This window comes from Rhinopithecus roxellana, chromosome 16 (assembly GCF_007565055.1).
Source record: "Rhinopithecus roxellana isolate Shanxi Qingling chromosome 16, ASM756505v1, whole genome shotgun sequence".
NCBI lineage: Eukaryota > Metazoa > Chordata > Mammalia > Primates > Cercopithecidae > Rhinopithecus > Rhinopithecus roxellana.
The window spans coordinates 66,650,644-66,670,845 of NC_044564.1; the positions used below are offsets into that span (position 1 = coordinate 66,650,644).

Consider the following 20,202-nt stretch of genomic DNA (forward strand, 5'->3'; position numbering starts at 1 on the left):
GCATAATTAGAAAACTCAAGAGGGGTAAATTGTGATTTAGAAGGACTGGTGCTTCACGCTAAGACCAATTGAGTCTAGAGTTAAGTCTAAATAAGTACGTTATCTTAAACATGTTAATAAAGTGGATACAAATGATGAAAGAGCTTACTGCTTATAATAAAGTATAACAATCATATGCTAGAACTGAAATTGCAAATTATATAAACAAAGCAATTGCCACGAGAAAGGATCACTTGGATCCATTATCATCATACATAGGAAGGAGCCAAGAGAGCTTACTTCATTTTTTGACTGTATATATTACAAATATAGGCTTAAGAATATTTTTAAGTTTAGAATTAAATCCAAATAAAACATAAAGTTTGATAAGGAATTGTCAAATAAATAAAGATAAGGGCAAAGAAAACGTGATCTATTTTGCAAGACAATTTTTTTTAATTCACAAGAAAGCATAAAACATGAGAGAAAAAAGTGTATCTGTTACTCCCACAAATATAAAGTTTATATTGCCTTATTCAAGACAAATATTCTGAAATTCAATAAAAATGTCCAATTATATGTACCTTACAAGAAAAGCACTTAAAATAAAATTACATAGAAAGATGAAAAAGGGTAATACAAATTGATCATTAATGGAGAAAGCAGAGAGACCACATAATTTCAAAGATGAATTCAATGTGGGCAGTTGATATTAGTAAAAAATATAAGACAAAGATTCTTATAAATAACATTATATTTAATATTGTTCTTCTCAAACCAGCGGGGAATAGAGCAAAAATAAGAATAATAATTACAGAAAAAGAAAGAACAAAATTATCATCATTAGTGAAAGATATAATTATGGTCTTTAAAAGCCCAAATAATTGAGAATTTCTTAAAATAATTGAACTCAGGAAAGAAGCCAGATAAAAGAAAATTATTCCAAAAATAGCTTTTCTGTTTGTCATCAATAACCAATGAGAAGATATAATGGGAGAAAAATATTCTATTCACAATAGGTTCACAAAAACAAAGTGCCTAGGACTGGACTTAATAAGTATGCTCAACTTATGTGAAGGAAACTATGAACTTTACAGAAATATATAAAAGAACCTTTGTCCAAATGAAGTGAGATACTTTATTTCTGGATGAAAAGATTCAATATGGTAAATGTTCCATTATTCTAATTTTCCCCAAATAATTTATAGTTCTAACTGGATACTGATAAAAATCCTTAGGGGCTTTTTCTTTGAAACTAACATAACCATTTAATTATAGTTATTTGGAACTAAGTCTAGGTGAGAATGACTATGAAAATTTTGAAGAGAAGTGATAAGGAAGAACTTGCTTGTAAGATAATTATAGGCCTGTTACGTTTAGAATAATATGAGACTGACAAAGAATAAGTAGGCAAATCTAAGAAATAAAAGAGCTAGCCTTCAAATTGTATAAGTTATATCCTTCTATACAACAGAAGATCATCTAAAATCAATTGGGAAACAAGTTAATTGTTCAATGAATAGTGTTGAAAATTTGAGCTATTTGGAAAAAACTGTTCCTTGTATTTCATCATATAATAAAATTTTATTTCAGGTAGATTAAAAAGGCAAATGTAAGGAAGAAGACCTTTAAAAATCTAGAAGACATTATGAATGAAGGGTCGTTTGGTCACTTGATGAGAATTGCCTGTACAACCACAAAAATAACAAAAGAACAAGATATAAAACTTCACATGTAGTATAAGTGTGATTCCATAAACAAAACCAACTCTGGCATGCATTCGTGCACATGTGTGTGTATGTAAAAATAGTAGAAATAAAGCTATATTTATTTTCTTCTTATCTTGCTTTCTGTGTTTTTTTAATATTCTCTGCAGTGAGCCTATTACTTTTATATTCATAAATGAGTCTGTTTTATGACATGCCAAATAAGCTATGGAATAGCTTAATGATAAACAAAGCAAGAAGGTAAAGGAATAAATTCCCAATAAAAATAGATCTTAAAATACAAACAAATAAAGCCCTATTCAATATAGTAAGAAAAAAATGAGAAAATTCGGTGAAAAAGAACAATGGCTTCCATTTTTTCAATGGATATAGGAAATCTTTAAAAATGAAAGGAGTTTTGTGTTAAAACAAACAGAAAGCATCTACTAGTTGTCTACAGACCTCGTGTTTAGCTCTGTATGAACAAGGTATGTCACGGCTCGGAGCCACCACTATAAAATAGGAAGCTTGAGCTAAACCCAGCCTGGGTTTGCAAACCTGGCTAATGAGTTTTTTACCGGGTGACTTTTAAAACCAGCAGTATGCATAGTGCTACTATGTGCCAGGTTTTATGTCAAGCACGTAATAAGCATTTTCTCATTTAATCCTCTCAGTTACTGTAAGAAACAGGTACTATTAACCTACTCTAAGTTGAAGAAAATGAGACCAAAAGTCACACAGCTAGTTAAGTGGATGTTTGAACCCAGGCAGTCTGGGCCCGGTGTCCATGCTCTTAACTCTCAGTTGGACTCAGAAATTTATCCTTGAAAAGCTACCCAAGGGATTTACCTGATCAATTTGACTAGTCTGCCTCAGAGTTTTTTTCCAGATCTTAATTCTATGATTTTGTTTTATCATTTCTTTATGATTTCTTGTCATATAAATTCCTTGGGGTAATAATGTTCAATATTTGACTGGGCCCCTTAGGAGAAATCCCAGTGAGAAGCCAGTTTGTGAAAGATAGAAGTATTTCCGAACATCATCTTGGACATCTTTCCTCAGCAAGAAATCTCAGCTGTTTCAGCAGGTACACAGTTTCCCCGGTTTCTCCAATAAACAAATTATAGAGTTCATGAATCAGCAGCACTGCAAGTTCAATATTTTGAATAAATGGAATCCACTTTCTGTCATTATTTCAATATATAAGGATCAACAGGAGGAAAGACAAGAGAATTAAAAGAGATTGGAAGATGCAGGAGGTCTTTGGGAGCCTGTCTCCTTGAGGAGCCAGCCCTTCATTCCAAAGCCTGGAAGAGTGACCAATCTGTGACAAATATAAACATGGGACTGAGATTCTCCTCCCCTCTAGTTTGCTGTGACCTTGCAGAGTGGACCCCCTGATTTCAAGAGGGACAAAAGGAAGCATCAAAGAGAAGGTGTTACAAAAGGTCAAATGACAAGCTGAAGAGTATTGGAGGTAAAGGAGGAAGAAGGTTAGCACGTAACTAGCCCCAGTGCTTCCCAAGTTGCCGTAGTGATGGTGGACCTAGCAGAAAACCAGAGAAGGGAAATTTTATACAAAAGCTACTGTTTTAAGCACTTACTAGCAGAACCAACAAGCCTGCAGTTCCAATGAGTCACTGGCAGTTTCACCCCCAAAAGCACAGGAACTCTCCCTGGCATGGGGGCCAGCATGAGTAGCCCCGTGTAACTGGCTCTCTTACTGTGAATCCTGGAGGCATCCACACATAACCCCAAACTCTACCTTGTACACGATTTTACTCCTGGTATCTGTGAGGTCCAGTTGGATGGAGATATAATCAATGTTGGGTGAAGGGGGATGCAGATGCTGATAACGAAGGCCCATCAGCAGGAACTCCTCACAGCTCACCTTGAGGCTTCCTATTTTCTTTAATCCTGGGGTACAACTTCCACCTGGACACCTCAGTTTTGCTCCCAGTGCTAGAATGTACAGCATTAGATTAAGATAGTCACTTAAACATAACAATTGTAAAATTTAAAAACCAGTACTCTGTCCCATGAATACTTATTCCCTCCCACTACCTCAAGAACACTCGTGTACCCTCCAATCATTCACTGAGTAGGTTGTCATTATTCTGAAAGCTTGTAGTTTCCTTTACTGAAAAATGGTTGAACAGTAGTCTCATCATGTTCTCACCCACCAAAAGTTAAACTGAGAGAAAAAATAAAAAAATATGTTGTCTGAGGTTTGAACATCTCTGACAAATAGACCAGTGACTCACTGCAGGCCTTCCACAGTCTAGCTCCAGTCTTTCCTTTACAGCATCAGCATCCATGTCTCTATTATACAATCTCTACTGGTCTGTCTACTCAATGAAATCCCCTCCCCATGTGGCTATCACACACTCAAATTCTGCATATCCTTCTAAGTCTACCTGGTCTTTTTACTAAGCCTTCCCTTAAACATTCTTCTTTGACCACCTGAACCAACATGTTCTTTCTCACTGAAAACCATAATTGTCTCTTCAACAGTCTTCATATCTCTAACCAACTGTATTTTCACTCTTGTTTGGTATATAATACTCATAAGCCACTTTTAAATTTAAAAAAAAAATTGTAGAGATGGGGTCTTGCTAGGTTGCCCAGGCTGGTCTTGAAACCCTGGTCTCAAGCAGTGTTCTTGCCTCAGCCTCCCAAAGCGCTGGAATTATAGGTGTGAGCCACCATGCCCAGATACCCACTTTTTTTTTTTTTTTTTTGAGTCTCATTTCTCTGATGTACAAAATAGAACAAATGTGCCTTTAACTGTCATTCTGTCCAAATTCAAAGTATTACTACTATTGCTATGATTATCCCTTATATTTCTTGGTTTCTCGTGGTTTCTAGAGAGAATGGGAGGTGCCCAAAATAGACTGATTGAGTGAATAGCAGAAGGAATGTTATCCATCAACTCTTCCTAATCTCATCTATCACTTCTACCCACTAGCTTTATTTCAGACTTGCTCATAATCCAATAATACTCCATCAATGCACCAACTGCTACTGTTGCTGTTACTAATAACAGCTGACAATTAATGAGTACCTACTGTGAACCAGACACTGTGTTAAGCACTGTGTTTATGTATAACCTCATTTACTCTTATCCTTACCCAACCCTACAGGGCAGCTATTATCCTTTCTCATTGTAGAGAGGCCTTAGACAGGTTAATAACTAAAATTACACAGAAAATAAAGAGCAGAGGAAGTTCTCAAAACCAGGTCTTTCTGATTGTAAAGTCTGTGCCCTTAACCACTAACCCACACTGTTCAGCCAGCTAAAATGTGTACTAGTTAACTAGAACTCTTAATCATGGTGGAAGGTGAGCATGCATGGATATTTTTGTCAGTTTTAGTAATACCCAGATAAGCATTAAAAGACATCATACGGGCTGGGAAAAAACTGTGTGGCTGATCTCCACGAGGTTCTTCTGGTCGAGGCTCCCCCAAAACCATCTGGCCATGGGCTGGCAGCTGAGTTCTCGCAGTGTCCAGGCTGACCGTGCATTCCAGGCTAGCCATCCTATCATAATCGAATCTGAGCAGATTTTTATCAATCGCTTGGGACAGGCCATTGAATTCAGGCACTTCCAGCACATTGTTACTCATACGGATGATGTTACAGTCTGGTTCCAGGAGATAGGCCCGCAGGATAAAGGTTTCTATGAAGGTATCTGTTTCAGTAAATCTGTGGAGAACGCGGGGCAAAAGTAATATTAATTGGTGCTCAGGTATTTCTGATACCTGCATACTCAGCTGGAAGCTTGAAGATTGGCCTTCCCAAAATTTGTGCCACAGATTGAGTTTGGATTTTGTTTCATGCTCTACTCCCAGCCTCTCTGTTCTGTTCCCTTCATCTCTTTACCCTGGTGTCAACACCTTTTCCTGCCACTTCTTCCTCCCAACATCTTTCTTTCAAAACTTGCTGTCAAACTCATCATGCATATGGATATTTAATGAACGCTAAGACTTCAGAGTCTCACTTCTAGCACATGTATAATTTGAGAGTATCAAGCCTGTATAATTTCCGGATTGAGTTTTAATTCAGGAGTGAAGGGGTGAGTGGCTTCTGAAGCATTCAGGCCTTTCTGCCCTTCAGAAATACCACTACATAGGCGGTCATTTGCAGCCTAGTTTGGGTGCCCAGCTCAGGGCTTGGCATGTAAAGGGTATTCAGCAATTGCCACTTCCATTCCCTCCATCTGCTTAGCAACTCTAATCTCAAGTTGTCTGAAGAGTCTAAAAGAGAGGGGTGTCATTTTTTTTGAAGGGATAAGATTAATGAGTGATGAGTATGCATCAATAATGCAGCTTCTAATTGATGTGCTCTTATTATGGTGCAGGCATTATGCTAAATTCTCTATGATAGTATAAAATTCAATCCTTATAAAAACCTAGGATAGATATTGTTAATCCCATTTTATGGAGGAAGAAACTGAGGCATAATGGGCTCAGGTAGCTTGCCAAAGGGGCTGGAAAAGGAGAAGTGGTAAGAGGGGAACAAACATGCTCCCTGATTTTCTGCTGCCTACTACTCTGAATATTTTATTTCAAATGTGCTTAAGACCAAGAGGCGAAGAAGCTCCTCTAACCCTGCCTTTCATGTGTACTCTTCCAACCTCCCAGCAGCCTAGAAACCCAAGGAAGGAGTGGGAGCAGCAAGCATTCATCAGCTTTTTTTCTTTTTTAAATTTATTTTTATTTTTAATTTGTGTGGGTACATAGTAGGTGTGTGTATCTATCTATCTATCTATCTATCTATCTATCTATCTATCTATCCTCTGTCTATCTATGTAATGGGGTACGTGAGATGTTTTCATACAGGCATGCAATGTGTAATAATCCCATCTTAATATCCATTTATTAAGCATTCCCTCAAGCATTTATCTTTTTTTTTTTTTTTTTCTTTGAGAGACAGAGTTTCACTCTGTTGCCCAGGCTGGAGTACAGTGGTGTCATCTCGGCTCAATGCAACCTCCGCCTCCCAGGTTCAAGAGATTCTCCTGCCTTAGCCTCCCGAATAGCTGGGACTACAGGTGCCTGCCACCATGCCAAACTAATTTTGGTATTTTTAGTAGAGACGGGGTTTTGCCATGTTGGCCAGGCTGGTCTCAAACTCCTGACCTCAGGTGATCTGCCCACCTTAGCCTCCCAAAGTGCTGGGATTACAGGAATGAGCCACTGCACCTGGCCCACTTATCCTTTTTGTTACAAACAATCCAATTATACTCTTGTAGTTATTTTAAAATGTGCCATTGAATTATTACTGACTATAGTCACCCTGTTGTGCTATCAATTACTAGGTCTTACCCATTCTTTCTAACTACTGTTTGTACCCATTAACCATCCCCACATTCCCTGCAACTCCCCACTACCCTTCCCACCCTTCCACGCAAGCTCTTTGAAGTTATTTGTTTTTTAACTCTAAAGTCTTAGAAAGATCAAATGGTCCTGTATGCTGATTTCCTATCTTCCTAAGGAATCCTCGGATGCCGCTTCATTTTCTGAACACAGTATTTTGTTTGTGTCTCTCTTTCGGCACTTGTTCTGCATAATTACCTGCTCATCTTTTGCCTTAGACTACAGGCACTAAAATAATCTGAGTATTCTCATCCTTTTGTTTCTTATGCTCAGCATACAGCCTGACTTGTAATAGGTGGTCATAAATGTTTGTAGAAAGCTTCACTGTTCCAATGTCTTCTACAAAACTCTTTTACATTAGTCTAGTGCTTAAAGGAAATTCACACCAACATATTTTAACCAAATATTCTTAAAAGCAATAAAAACCAAAGAAAAAACCATATAAAGGCCTACTCCACATACACGAGTTCTCAGTTACTTTTATGAAGTCAGATATGCCATAATCATGAGCTTACATTTAAAATTAATTTTCACTGGGATATAATTCATATACCACAAAATTCATTTTTTAAAAATATACAGCTCAGAGTTTTTTAGTGTAGTCCCACAGTTGTACAACCATCATGACTACCTAATTCCAGAACACTTTCATCACTCCCAAAAGAGACGCATTTCCCTTCCCCAGCCTCTGGCAACCACTAATCTACTTTCTGTCTCTATGAATTTGCCAGTTTAAATATTTCATATAAAAGGAACAATACGATATGTGGCCTTTTGTGCCTGGCTTCTTTCACTTGGTATGTTTTCAAGGTTCATCCATGCTGTAGCCTTTATCAGTGCTACATTCTTTTTTTATGGCTGAATGATATTCCATTCTATGAATATACCACATTTTGTTTATCCATTCATCAGTTGGATTTATTCCATTTTTTGGCTGTTATGAAGAATGTTGCAGTGAACTTCATGCACAAGCTCTTGTGTAAAACATAAGTTTTTATTTTTCTTGTGTATATACATAGGAGTAGAATTGCTGTCTCCTACGGTCATTCTATGTTTAACTTCATAGTTGATTTTTAAAGAATTTTAGGCTGGGCATGGTAGCTCATCCCTGTAATCCCCGCACTTTGGGAGGCGGAGACAGGCAGATCCTGAGGTCAGGATATCAAGACTATCCTGGCTAACATGGTGAAACCCTGTCTCTACTAAAAATACAACAAATTAGCTGGGCGTGGTGGTGGGTGCCTGGTGCCTGTAGTCCCAACTACTCAGGAGGCTGAGCCAGGAGAATCGCTTGAACCCAGAAGGCAGAGGTTGCACTGAGCCAAGATTGTGCCACTGCACTCCAGACTGGACAACAGAGTGAGATTCCGTCTCAAAAAAAAAAAAATTTAAGTATTTAATATGTTTAAAAATGGAAGATATTGCACTTTCTATAATTAAGCAGCTGGTAACAAACAAGAAGAATTTCATTCATTTTTGGAATATATTTTCCCCACATTCTCATTAAGAATTTGTACTTTATAATTTCCATTTTCCCCCATAAGTGGTGGGTTGGAACCCCACAGATACCTATACAAGGACACTAGAGGGAAACAGGATAGGGCTAAAAATTTGCCACAGAGGAATCCTAGGGAAGATGACACAAGTGGAAATAAGTGAAAGCTGACTACAAATCTTGCCTTATCCACTCAGGCTTCCAGTTTCTGTTGATTACTTGCTTGTCTGGAATCTATTAACTCCCCTCATGACAATACATATACACAAGAAAAGCCCTCAAAAGTACACAGAATGGTTACTTGACAGCAAATGACCAATCTTCCTGTGCCACGTACCTGTAAAGTCTGAGCTTCACTGTGTCTTCATCAAGAATTGGACAACCATTGTGAACATACTTGACTTCATTGGGAAGGAAATGGCAGTCAAAGACCTAGTTCACATGAAGAATTGGATAAATATCTATGAGAAAATTGGTACAAGATTTAAGATTTTGCCAGGAGAGTACTGCCTGGAGAAAATATGGTCTGTTAGTAATGTGTGTATGTGTGTGTGCGTGTGTCTTCACCACCACCACCTCTACCCTACCCCCACACCCAGTTGCCATCCTACTTATACAGCTGTCTCTTGTCTTGAGAATATCTAAATTGTGAAAACCAAAGCAGATCAAGAAAATTAGTTATGGGATGATTACCTCTCTAAATAAGTGTCTTTTTACCATCTAGAGTGCATTTAAAACATGGTTTCATTTTTCAAAACTTTATTTACCCCCTTCAGGGGTTCACAGCAATTGAGTTAGAGAGTTCTTTCTGTATGTCTGCATGAAAAGGCATGCTTTAACCCACCCACAGACACACTGTATTCTTTCTGTATATCTCTGTTCTCCTTTTATTTCTTTTTTTTCCGAATAGTATTCTTATATTCAAAGATGAAGTCACTGACTATGGACACTATTGTGGTTAATCAGAGTCCAACATGACCCAGAGTTGCGTCTTATATACGTGCAAAAGACTGCTTTCATTAGTTAAGCAGTAGCAGAAATGGCAGATGAGACAAATAGAAATCTAAAAGCAATTTCCTCTTTTCAAATAAAATTATAATGAACTGTCTGACCTCACTCAGAATTATTAGAAGATTGTTAACTGTTATATTTTGGGAACCTGATTTTTAGAGGAAGAATCATCTCTCCTACCCATATCATGTCCCTCATTCTGCCTGATCTGACTTTGGTAGAGTTCTAATACCCTTGAGGTATGCATGCATGTCCACCATTGTGTTCATGGTGTTTCGTCTGTACCTTTTCACAGCCTCAAACATTTTCAGACAACATAATTCACTCAGAGAAGACTTTAACACTAATAGAAATGATTTTCTTTTCCCACAGATATCATTGGTTCCTCTTTTTAATTGACAACTAGGAAGGAGATAAAGCAAAGACCTTCCCCATATCATTGACAAATAGTCATGGTAATAAAGAGACAATCTGCTTTGTTAAAAGAAACATCTGTTTTATGTTTCATAATATGTTTTCCTTTTATAAAAGGCGACAACCATAATTGTCCATAAATTTACTAACTAAAACAAAGGAGAGCTAAATCCTTTTCTAATTACTGTCTAGCTTTGTTTTTTTCCACTTCAACTGCTTTTCAATTACAATTTATAATTAAATTGTCACACATTCCTAACTCATTACTCACTTTAATGACAGTAAACTGGTTCAAACTAGAGACACTTTCTTATTGCTATATTTCCTATTCAAAAAAGCAAGTTCAGTGCTAACCTGGGGTGCTTTACACCCAGCAAATTTCTTGCTTTGGGCTAGGTGTGAGAAGGGCCATGTGTGAGGGAGTCTTGTCCTAAAACATGAGGAAAACATATTGCCGTCAACCTCATCTAATTGACTACATCAAGAGGGTTATCTGAACAGAAGGCACTGGTGTGCATCGATTGAAATCCCTTTCCAAATATTCAATAGGAAAATGAACCTGTTGGTCCTAAGACAAACTTCAGTAATGAAATGAAAACACTAACTGAACAGATGTTAAAGGAAACATTTTCTGTGCAAGTCACATGAAACTGTTCATTACACAGCAGGGTGTTGTTAATACAGTCGTCTCGCTAGAAATGGGTTCACATAAGCTTGGCTTTCAGCTTATTACTAAGCTCTATTAAAGAATAATGTTTAGGCTCTGTGTGTGTGTGTGTGTGTGTGTGTGTGTGCATGTGCACTTAGCTATGCTTAATTTCTAAAACTCCATAAGAAATGAACCCCTAGGGAAAGATTGAACCAGCCTGGGTTAAAAACCAAGCACAAATTCAACAAAACTAAACAGACTTTACTTGGGAATCTTATTTTTGTTGAAATTATGAGAATAACTAAATAGGAACGATCATCTGGCAGTTTGAGAAACAAAGTTTTCCCACGATATAGGTTTCTCTCACACAAAGTTTTAATATTTGGCCAAAAAAGTGATGAAACCCCATAGTTTAATGAACTCCTTTACCACAGAATAAATATTAGAAGATATAAATCCCATACCAACTTTAGAGGCTAAAAATTCATTTGCGATGTCCTATTTGCCTTTGGAAATACCTACACTAAGTATTCACGACTTGATTCTACTTTTTCTTAATGAGCAACAGCAGGCTAGGGAATCTGTGTATTCAGAAGTGTTTCTCAGCAATCAAGAGTTTCCTAAATCAGCCTGGCAATTTGTGGTTTCTTCTCTATATTGTCTTTCTAGTAACTGGAGTTTTACCTTAAAATCAGAGAGTGTGAGATGGAGATGACTTGCAGGCCTATTCCAATCCTTGATTCTTGTGACCAAATGTTTTTTACCTAGTTCTAGTCACTTGGATCCCTTTTTGCTCCTCAGTGCCTTGGAGCAGGCCAAGCAATCAGGACCATTAAAACATCACTAAAAACATATAACGGAGACAATTTTATTTCTCTCAGAGAGAGTGCCATATATGATAAGGAATCAGAGGCCATTTGGGGTAGGGAGAGGAGAGCGCTCAGAGGCTGGCTTAGGTAACAATAGATTATCTCCAAATTGCCTACTAAGGAGGAGAATCTGGTCATCTGCAGGGCTTTTGTTCTGCTCAGCTGGGCATGCATGCTTGAGGTCCACACTGGAAGACAGCTTAGACAGCCTGCTATTGTGAGCTACCAGTGGGAATTTTGCTTCTTCTCTTTTTCACAAAAAAACTCAGTCCCACTTCTAGATAAATGTTGAATGATCTTAAAAAATACATTGATTGGAAGAGGTACCATACTATCAATCATCAGTCTTTATAAGACACCTATATGTGCCAGTACAGCCCTAGGTTCCTGCTTTATCAAAGACCCCAGTCCTCTAGGATCAGGGTCCTATTTTGCCCTCTCTGAAGACTCAAAGGGTCAAAGGGCTGCATTTTCTCTTTTTTTTTTTTTTTTTTTAAAGACACAGTCTCACGCTGTCACCCAGCCTGGAGTGTAGTGGCACTATCTTGGCTCATTGCAACTTCCGCCTCCTGGGTTCAAGCAATTCTTGTGCCTCAGCCTCCCGAGTAGCTAGGCTTACAGGTGTGCACCCTACGCCTGGCTAATTTTTGTATTTTTAGTAGAGATGGAGTTTCACCATGTTGACCAGGCTGGTCTCTTAACTCCTGGCCTCAAGTGATCTGCCCGCCTCAGCCTCCCAAAGTACTGAAATTTACAGGCGTGAGCTACTGCAACCAGCCTGCATTTTCCTTTGGACCCCAGTCCCTGTGGTTGGGTCTCTATCACCCACTACTGAGCTTATTTGTATTGCTTCCTCATCCTATTTAGCACATTGAGGTTCCAGTATGAGCAACCCCAGGTATCTTCTTTTTCTCTGACTCATAAGTGCCAATCAAAACACATTCAGAATGCAAGTATAATTGGGAGTAACTGAGGAGACATTGCAACTCCCAAACACTTGGGAACACAATGTCTAATACGTGGAGCCATTGTTGTGTTCTAACATGTTTTAGATATCCATCTAAAGCTCTTTGACAATAAAATCTTACAAGCAACTAGGCAGAGACATTTGGTTGCTACCACATCAGAAATACCTGCAATGTGAGACCCTCTTCCAAAGAATTCTGATGTGTTTCAGAATGGGTCTCTAACTTGAAGTGTGGTAAATGGAATGTCTAGAGATACCACTTGAGCTAGTATCCACCTAAGTCTTTTTATTCTCTCTCTGCAATACCTAGTACCACTTTTGAATAATCTCATGGATTATGTTTCTTTAGCCAAATGAAAACGAAATAATGTTCATAGTTCAGCAAAAGAGAATGGTCCATTTTTCCAGAAGCAGCAGCAGCAGCATCTAGTGTTGAATATTCTCAAGATTGTTTGCACTGGGAGCAAAGTTACAGCACAGTGGGAACAAGTAATAAAATCAGAAGCAATTTTTAAAATTATGTATAGTGGCAACTCCTACTTTAAGCCAAAACAGTGTAAGAGAATATAGACTTTTTAAACCCAATGAATTAGGAGTTAACTCTTCCCTCTACAAAAGGATTTACCAGAGAATACCCTTACATATAAAGGTCTCCAAGATTTTGATTAAAACAATTAAGCAGATATTTTCAAAGAACAGTGAATATTTAAAGTGAAGTATCTTCACAACTCTTTTCTACTTCTTTTCCCTTACTCAGAAAAAATGTTTAAGTGATGTTAATAGATGAAACATCTTCAAATTTTACCTTTGCTATGCTAAGGTCACAGGTATGTCCTAAAAATGTCTTGAAATTTTGATCTCTTATCCAAAGCCACTCTGACCGGCAATGGATGTGATAATTGGGGGCAGGAATAACTCCAATGTAATTCTCTTATATTATGCTTTGTGCTTTTTCCTGTATAATTAGCTACTCTATAAAGTCAAGCAGCTGGTAAGATATACCAGAGTTATCTTCAAGAAAAGAGGAGAAATTGGAAAGACTTACTGAAATAGTGCACTAAGAAAAAAAATACATGCATCCATATTAGTTTGAACCTGATTTCCTCCATAAGTGTTACAGTAATCAGGATTAAATCCTGGTGGTTTCAGGCTTGTAATCTGAAGTCAGCCAAGAATGTTTAAAAATAGGTTTAACCTTACATAGAAAAGCAGCTCAATACTATGCCTGCTAATTGCAACTCCACCATTTCAAATGTGAACATCTTCTAATACTCATCTTTGATGGCTTGAGGAGAGACCCTTTACATCTCTGTTCTGTCTTTGTCCCCCCACACACTTTTTTTCTTTCCTTTTTTCTTTTTTTTTTTTTTTTGAGATGGAGTGTCGCTCTGTCACCCAGGCTGGAGTGCAGTGGCTTGATCTTGGCTCAGTGCAAGCTCCACCTCCCGGGTTCACGCCATTCTCCTGCCTCAGCCTCCCAAGTAGTTGGGACTACACTACACGTGCCCACCACCACGCCCAGCTAATTTTTTCTATTTTTCAGTAGAGACGGGGTTTCACCATGTTAGCCAGGATGGTCTCGATCTCCTGACCTCGTCATCTGCCTGCCTCAGCCTCCCAAAGTGCTGGGATTACAGGCGTGAGCCACCGCGCCCGGCCACATCCCACACACTTTCATACACTTGCATTCAAACACATGACTGAATGGAAAATTGCAGACAGGACCTACCTGTGGAGTGAGTTTCCCAACCCTCTGGGTTATTGGCTCATTCATCACAACTTCCACTTTGCAGGCATCTTTCTCTTTGGGGATGGCAAACTTCAGGTCATCTCCTGACAGGAAGGCGGAGTGGCCCTTCATCACCCTCACCCCACGGTTGACACTGATGAAGGTGGGGCTGGCCCAGGCCAGGAGGAGCAGCAGCAGCAGGGCATTCACTGTCCCGCAACTCAGAGAGTTCATGCTGACAGGGCCCAACGCCTTTCTGTCCACCGGCGAAATCCCTTCAACAAAGGAGGGCTTCTGTGCTTCCTCCTGGAGGGTCAGCTCATAGTCCAAGGGGCAGGGTGAGGGGTCCTGACAATGTGCCCCAAGATCTTAACATGCCCCTTTCATTTCAAAGTCAGACAAGGAGGCCTTTCAGGCAATCCCAGGGCTTTTAATAAAACTCGCTGATCACTCCTGACAACGCCGGCAAGATTAATGGGCCTCCCAAGTGCTTTTCTAATCCTGCAAATGGGAGAAAGGGTTGGAGTAAAGCGAGAGAGAGACCAGAAGGTTTGTGTGGCTATTCAAAAGATTACTACCAACAAAGGGATCTTTCAACCAGCCTATGAGTTCAGCTAAATTAAAAACAAATAAACTAACTTGACCTCTAGACCCATCTGAAAGGCAATGCAGCCATTTCATTACCCTGCTTATAGCTCCTGTTTCCAGACTTGACATACCCCAACTGGGATGTCAATTGTGTGGTCCAGGAGAAAACAGCCAGCCTCATTGCCAACAAATGTGACTTTTGGTTCCCTGAGTTCATAGACAGTTGTCAAACTCTTTGCTTCTCTTTACTCATTTGTTAAATGAGGATTATAATCTATTTTTTTTTCAGAGAGCTGATAGGATTATGAACACATTGTTTGAAAACATGATTAATTCTAAATCAATGCTACCCGGATAAGAAAGAAGTTTAATGGTTTGTCACACTGGGCACACTTCTGACTTTGCTGGGCAATGAAGACACCTAAGAAACATTTGAGTGGAAATTACAGAAAATATGCTTTTTTCTAAGTGAACATTCAAGTTTTTGTTTATGTGTGAAAGAGACTATGAATGGGGTGACACAGCTTCAGCACGCACAGCTAATGACACAGCATATGGACATGCGTATTTATACTATCTACAAGGCTAATTACATTCCTGTGTACTCAACTTGCACAAATAGAGTCTTTGTTTCCACTTTATCCACTTAGAATTTCATGATGATTTCTCTGTGTTCCATAAGAACTGAAAAGATTTTATCTAAAGTAAAATGCACTGAAATATATCCTTAAATTCAGAGTACAATTAGGTGAACAAATGGTGGTTTGTTATGCCCAAAGAAAGGCCTTCCATGTTAATAATTTCAATAAATTTCTGTGCATAACCAGCAGATACCAAAATGAATGCTTGTCAGAAGGTTGTAGAAGAACAAATGCCTCCATTATCCACATCTAATCTATTTCCATTCCCTTGTCACTCTTTGCAGTGCTTCACTTTTGAGGCCATGCCTGACATGTGTCACCTGATACCTGAGGGGGTGTACACTTTACAGAGCAGTCTGTTTTTTATGGTATCAGTCCCAGAGTAAAACTCTTCACACACCCCCACCGACTCTGTTGTCCACAATCAAGCTGATTTAGGTTGGCTTATATGGGCAACAATGCACATCTGGTTGTTGAACTTTGACAAGATACAATATTTTTTCCATTCATGTTAGGCATCTAAGATAACAGTACATTCAGGGAGAGGAGAGGCAACAAGATAGGTAGGTGTCTCCCCGAACTGGGAGGTAAGGGGGAAACTTTGCTCTCTGAGATTTAAGCTACTTAACACACGGAGGCTGCAAGGACTCCACACTCCTGCAGTCCTCTCATCTCACTCCATCTCACTTTGTCTCCTTACCTGGTTCTTTCTAGACTCCCTGAATCTTTAATGCTGGGACCCTAGAGTCCAGTTGTAGGACCTGTTTTATATCTACACTCATTCCCTAGTGATCTCATTCCTTGACTTAAATACCACCTATGTGCTAATGGACCTCAAACTTACACCTGTAGCCTGGACCCTCCTGCTTAACTCTAGATTTGCATATGCAACTGTCTGCTTGTCATCTCTGAGTGGTGTATAAAAGACATCTCACACTTTATGAAGCCAAAATTGAGCTCTTAATCTTCCCTCCTTCAGTCTTCCTTACCTTAATTAATAGCAACTCCAACTTTTCAGTTGTTCCTTCATCACACTTTCTACATCCAGTCAAAAAATCCTGTCGTTTCTTTAGGGTAGACAGATCTTAGGTGACCCCCCAAATAATTCCAGCCTCCTAGTATCCAAAAGTTCCTTCCCCTTGAGTGCCAGCAGAATCTGTAACACTTCTAACCAACAGAATTCCACAAAGGTGATGGGTGTCACTCCTATGATTACATTTTATTATACAGGAGACTCTCTCTTGGCAGACTGGAACCAGGGGCTCTCCTGCTGAACATGAAGAAGCAAGCCTCCATGGGTTCTTCTGCCACAAGGAAATGAATTCTGCCAACACCCTGAATGAGCTTGGAAGTGGTTTCTTCCTAAGTCAAGTCCCCGGATAAGAATGAAGACCATCAACATCTTGACTGTAGCCTGGTGGCAACCTAAAGCAGAGAACCCAGCTAAGCCATAATCCGATCCCAGAACAAGGGAAACTGTGAGATAAATTTGTATTGTTTTAAACTACAAAGTTTATAGTGATTTGTCCACAAAAATAAAAAGTTAACATGCTCTTCCTTCAACACATATCCAGAATCCAGCTGCTTCTTACTACCTCCATTGTGATCCCCCTGGTCCAAGCTACCACCAAGTCTCCATGAGATGATTGCAACAGCATCCTATTTGATCTCCCTACTTCTACTCCTGCCTTTCCTGTAGGCATTTCTCAGCATCACAGCCAATTTTCTGATTAAATGTTACTTACGTCACTGCTCTGCTCAACATTTCCAGCGGTGTCTCATCTTAGAGTAAAGCTGAAGCCCTGGTGATGACCTTGAAGACACTACGTGATCTGTTTCCCTCTTACCTTTCTCAGCTTATCTCCTGTTTGTCTTCCCTTTGCTGACTCTGTCCCAGCCACACTAACATCTTTGCTTTTCCTCAAACAAATCAAGATCCACCATTCCTCCTTCCTCTCTCCCCCACTAAAGCCTCTCACTTCTGTTGTCTCTGACTTGAATGTTCTTCCCCCAGATATCCCTCCTTCCACCTCTCCACTCTCAAGTTCCCATCAAATGTCACACTTGCAGTGTGGTCAAACCTAACAACTCCATGAAAATTCTGTCAGTCTCATCCCCTAGCATTCTTTACCACTTTTCTGCTTTGATTTTAACCTTAGTGCTTTCTAACCACCTAATATAATGCATTTGATCCTTTATATTAGGTTGTTGCAACAGTAATTGCAGTTTTCACCATTACTTTCAATGGCAAAAACCACAATTACTTTTGTACCAACACTAATATTAGTCACCGCCATGTCCCTCACGAAGAGGTGAATTTCTGTATTTTTTACTCTTGGATTAACCCCAGTGTCTAGAACAATGCCTGATATATCAATAAATATTTGTTAACTAAGTGAATAAATTGGAGAAAACAATGCCTTAAATTCCCTTATAGTGATTATAGTTTAACCCAGGAATGTTAATATAGCTAAAAAGAAAAAACAAAAACAAAAAGGCCAGGCACGATGGCTCACACCTGTAATCCCAGCACTTTGGTAGATCGAGGCAGGCAGATCACCTGAGGTCAGGAGTTCGAGACCAGCCTGGCCAACATGGTGAAACCCCTGTCTCTACTAAAAATACAAAACTTAGCCAGGTGTGGTCGCAGGCACCTGCAATCCGAGCTACTTGGGAGGCTGAAGCAGAATTGCTTGAACCTGAGAGGCAGAGGTTGCAGTGAGCCAAGATTGCACCACTGCACTCCAGCCTGGGTGACAGAGCAAGATCCTGTCTCAAAAAAAAAAAAAAAAAAAAAGAATTGGCCTCATAAGCAGGCACCATTAGCCATGGATCAAGATGCCACATGAATTTGGTTACTGAGAATCTGTCACAAAAAGGCAGATCATCCTGGGATATATGGACAAAGTCCGTTTTCTGTGCCCATAACACTGAGGTTGAGATTCTTGACTCTGGAAAATGCCACACTATGAGACTTCCTGATGATTGGCCAACTAGTTGTTCCCAGGCAGCACCTCCAGTCAAACACTAAAAGAAGTAGTAAGGTAAAAATCAAAATCCATCACCGTTTGTTTCATTATTGCCACACAACACTGAGACTCTATCCAACAGAGATAAAAGCAACCTCTACAAGAATACATGAACAAGAATGTTGATTGCAGCAGTGTCCACAGTGGAAACTGCAAGCAAAGTAAATGTCAAGAAGGGGATGGTTAAATAGCGTAGGTATATTTATACCATGGAATGGAATGTAACTTTTAGAATTTGAATTAGAGATAAATCGTTCAATGTGAAGGGATTTCTACAAGGTATTGTGGAGTCAGAAAAAATTAAATGGAGAAAAGTATGCTTCCATTTCGTAAAGTAACTCTAAAAGCTGCGTCTGTGTATATGCATATATGCAGATGGACACATATGTTGTATTAACATATAATTAAATGGGCATGGAGAAAAACGGACAAACATTAGGTTGTTGGTAGGGACAATGCGATAGGGGCGATATAGTATAGATAGACTGAAGAAAGATGAGGGGGAGTTGCTACGTCTAGATGTTTGTGTCCCCTCATCAAATTTATATGTTGAAGCCCTAATTTCCAATGTGATGGGATTAGGAGGTGGGGCCTTGTGGAGGCATTAGGTTTACATGAGGTCATGAGGGTAGAGTCCTCATGATGGGATTCTTATAAGTGGATGAAAAGATTAGAGCACTCTCTCCCTGGCCATGTGAGGCTTACAACAAGAGGGTTTCCCTCTGCAAAGCAGAAAGAGGTGATCTTGGACTTCCCAACCATCAGAACTGTGAGAAATAAAGTTCTATTCCTTAAGCCACCCTGTCTACGGTATTTCTGTTATAGCAGCCTGAGCAGACTCAAACAGCAATTTTTAAAAAAAAAAAAAAAAGGAAAAGAGCATGCAATGAAAAAATGCAACAACCGGTCACGCGCCGTGGCTTATGCCTGTAATCCCAGCACTTTGGGAGGCCGAGACGGGTGGATCACCTGAGGTCAGGAGTTCAAGACCGGCCTGGCCAACATGTCGAAACACTGCCTCTATTAAAAATAGAAAAATTAGCAGGGCCTGGTGGCATGCATCTGCAATCCCAGCTACTCAGAAGACGGAGGCAGAAGAATCACTTGAACCCGGGAGGCAGAAGGTGCAGTGAGCCGAGATTGTGCCACTGCACTCCAGCCTGGGAAACAGAATGAGACTCTGTCCCAAAAAAAAAAAAAGTATGAAAATTACATATGAGATTCATGTAAAATTGCTTGTGTATCGATATAAAGAGAAACTTCAAAACAAATTTCATTGTGTTTAAAGGCTTTTTAAATATATGTAGATAACTTGAAAATAAACATTTTTATGAACAAATTTTTTATGGACAAAATATACTAACTCATTAAAGATGCATCTTCTGATAGCCAGAGCAAAGCAAGCATATCTCAGAGGTAAATATGTCATCATGTCATTATGTTGCTTCACCGAAAATAAATTGAAGAAAATCATCAATATGATTAGTTCCCTGGTATCAGCCCATCAAGGTATACAAAGGGCAGATATATCTTTCTTCTCAGGTGTGGCAATCTACCTAGTGGGAGGACTATTAATTCCAAATAAAACTGAAGAAAATGCAGCAAAATAGAAAGGCACTAGTGGGATTTCACCCAATAGTTATCTCCAAATGGTTGGTCAGCAGTGTGTTTCAGGCTCTGCAAGAACAGTCTTTGGCAGAGGCAGGCATATGTATGTTGTCCTGGAACTCTCTTCTCCTGCCACCC

General features: G+C 39.3%; 1 protein-coding gene across 5 annotated transcripts in view; it reads right to left on the reverse strand.

The window, feature by feature from the left end:
* FREM1 (FRAS1 related extracellular matrix 1) overlaps positions 1-20,202 on the reverse strand; it is a 169,314-nt gene that overhangs the window by 118,071 nt on the left and 31,041 nt on the right. For 4 of the 5 annotated variants that reach the window (XM_030920400.1, XM_010389356.2, XM_030920405.1 and 1 more), the window contains 4 exons: positions 14,199-14,699; positions 8,897-8,991; positions 5,093-5,391; positions 3,451-3,647 (listed from right to left, as the gene is read on the reverse strand). In XM_030920400.1, coding sequence (XP_030776260.1) covers positions 3,451-3,647; positions 5,093-5,391; positions 8,897-8,991; positions 14,199-14,432 — 825 coding nt within the window. In that variant the 5' untranslated portion in view covers positions 14,433-14,699. Of the gene's footprint in view, positions 1-3,450; positions 3,648-5,065; positions 5,392-8,896; positions 8,992-14,198; positions 14,700-20,202 lie in introns of all 5 variants that reach the window. The other variant, XM_030920403.1, reaches the window with a different exon arrangement.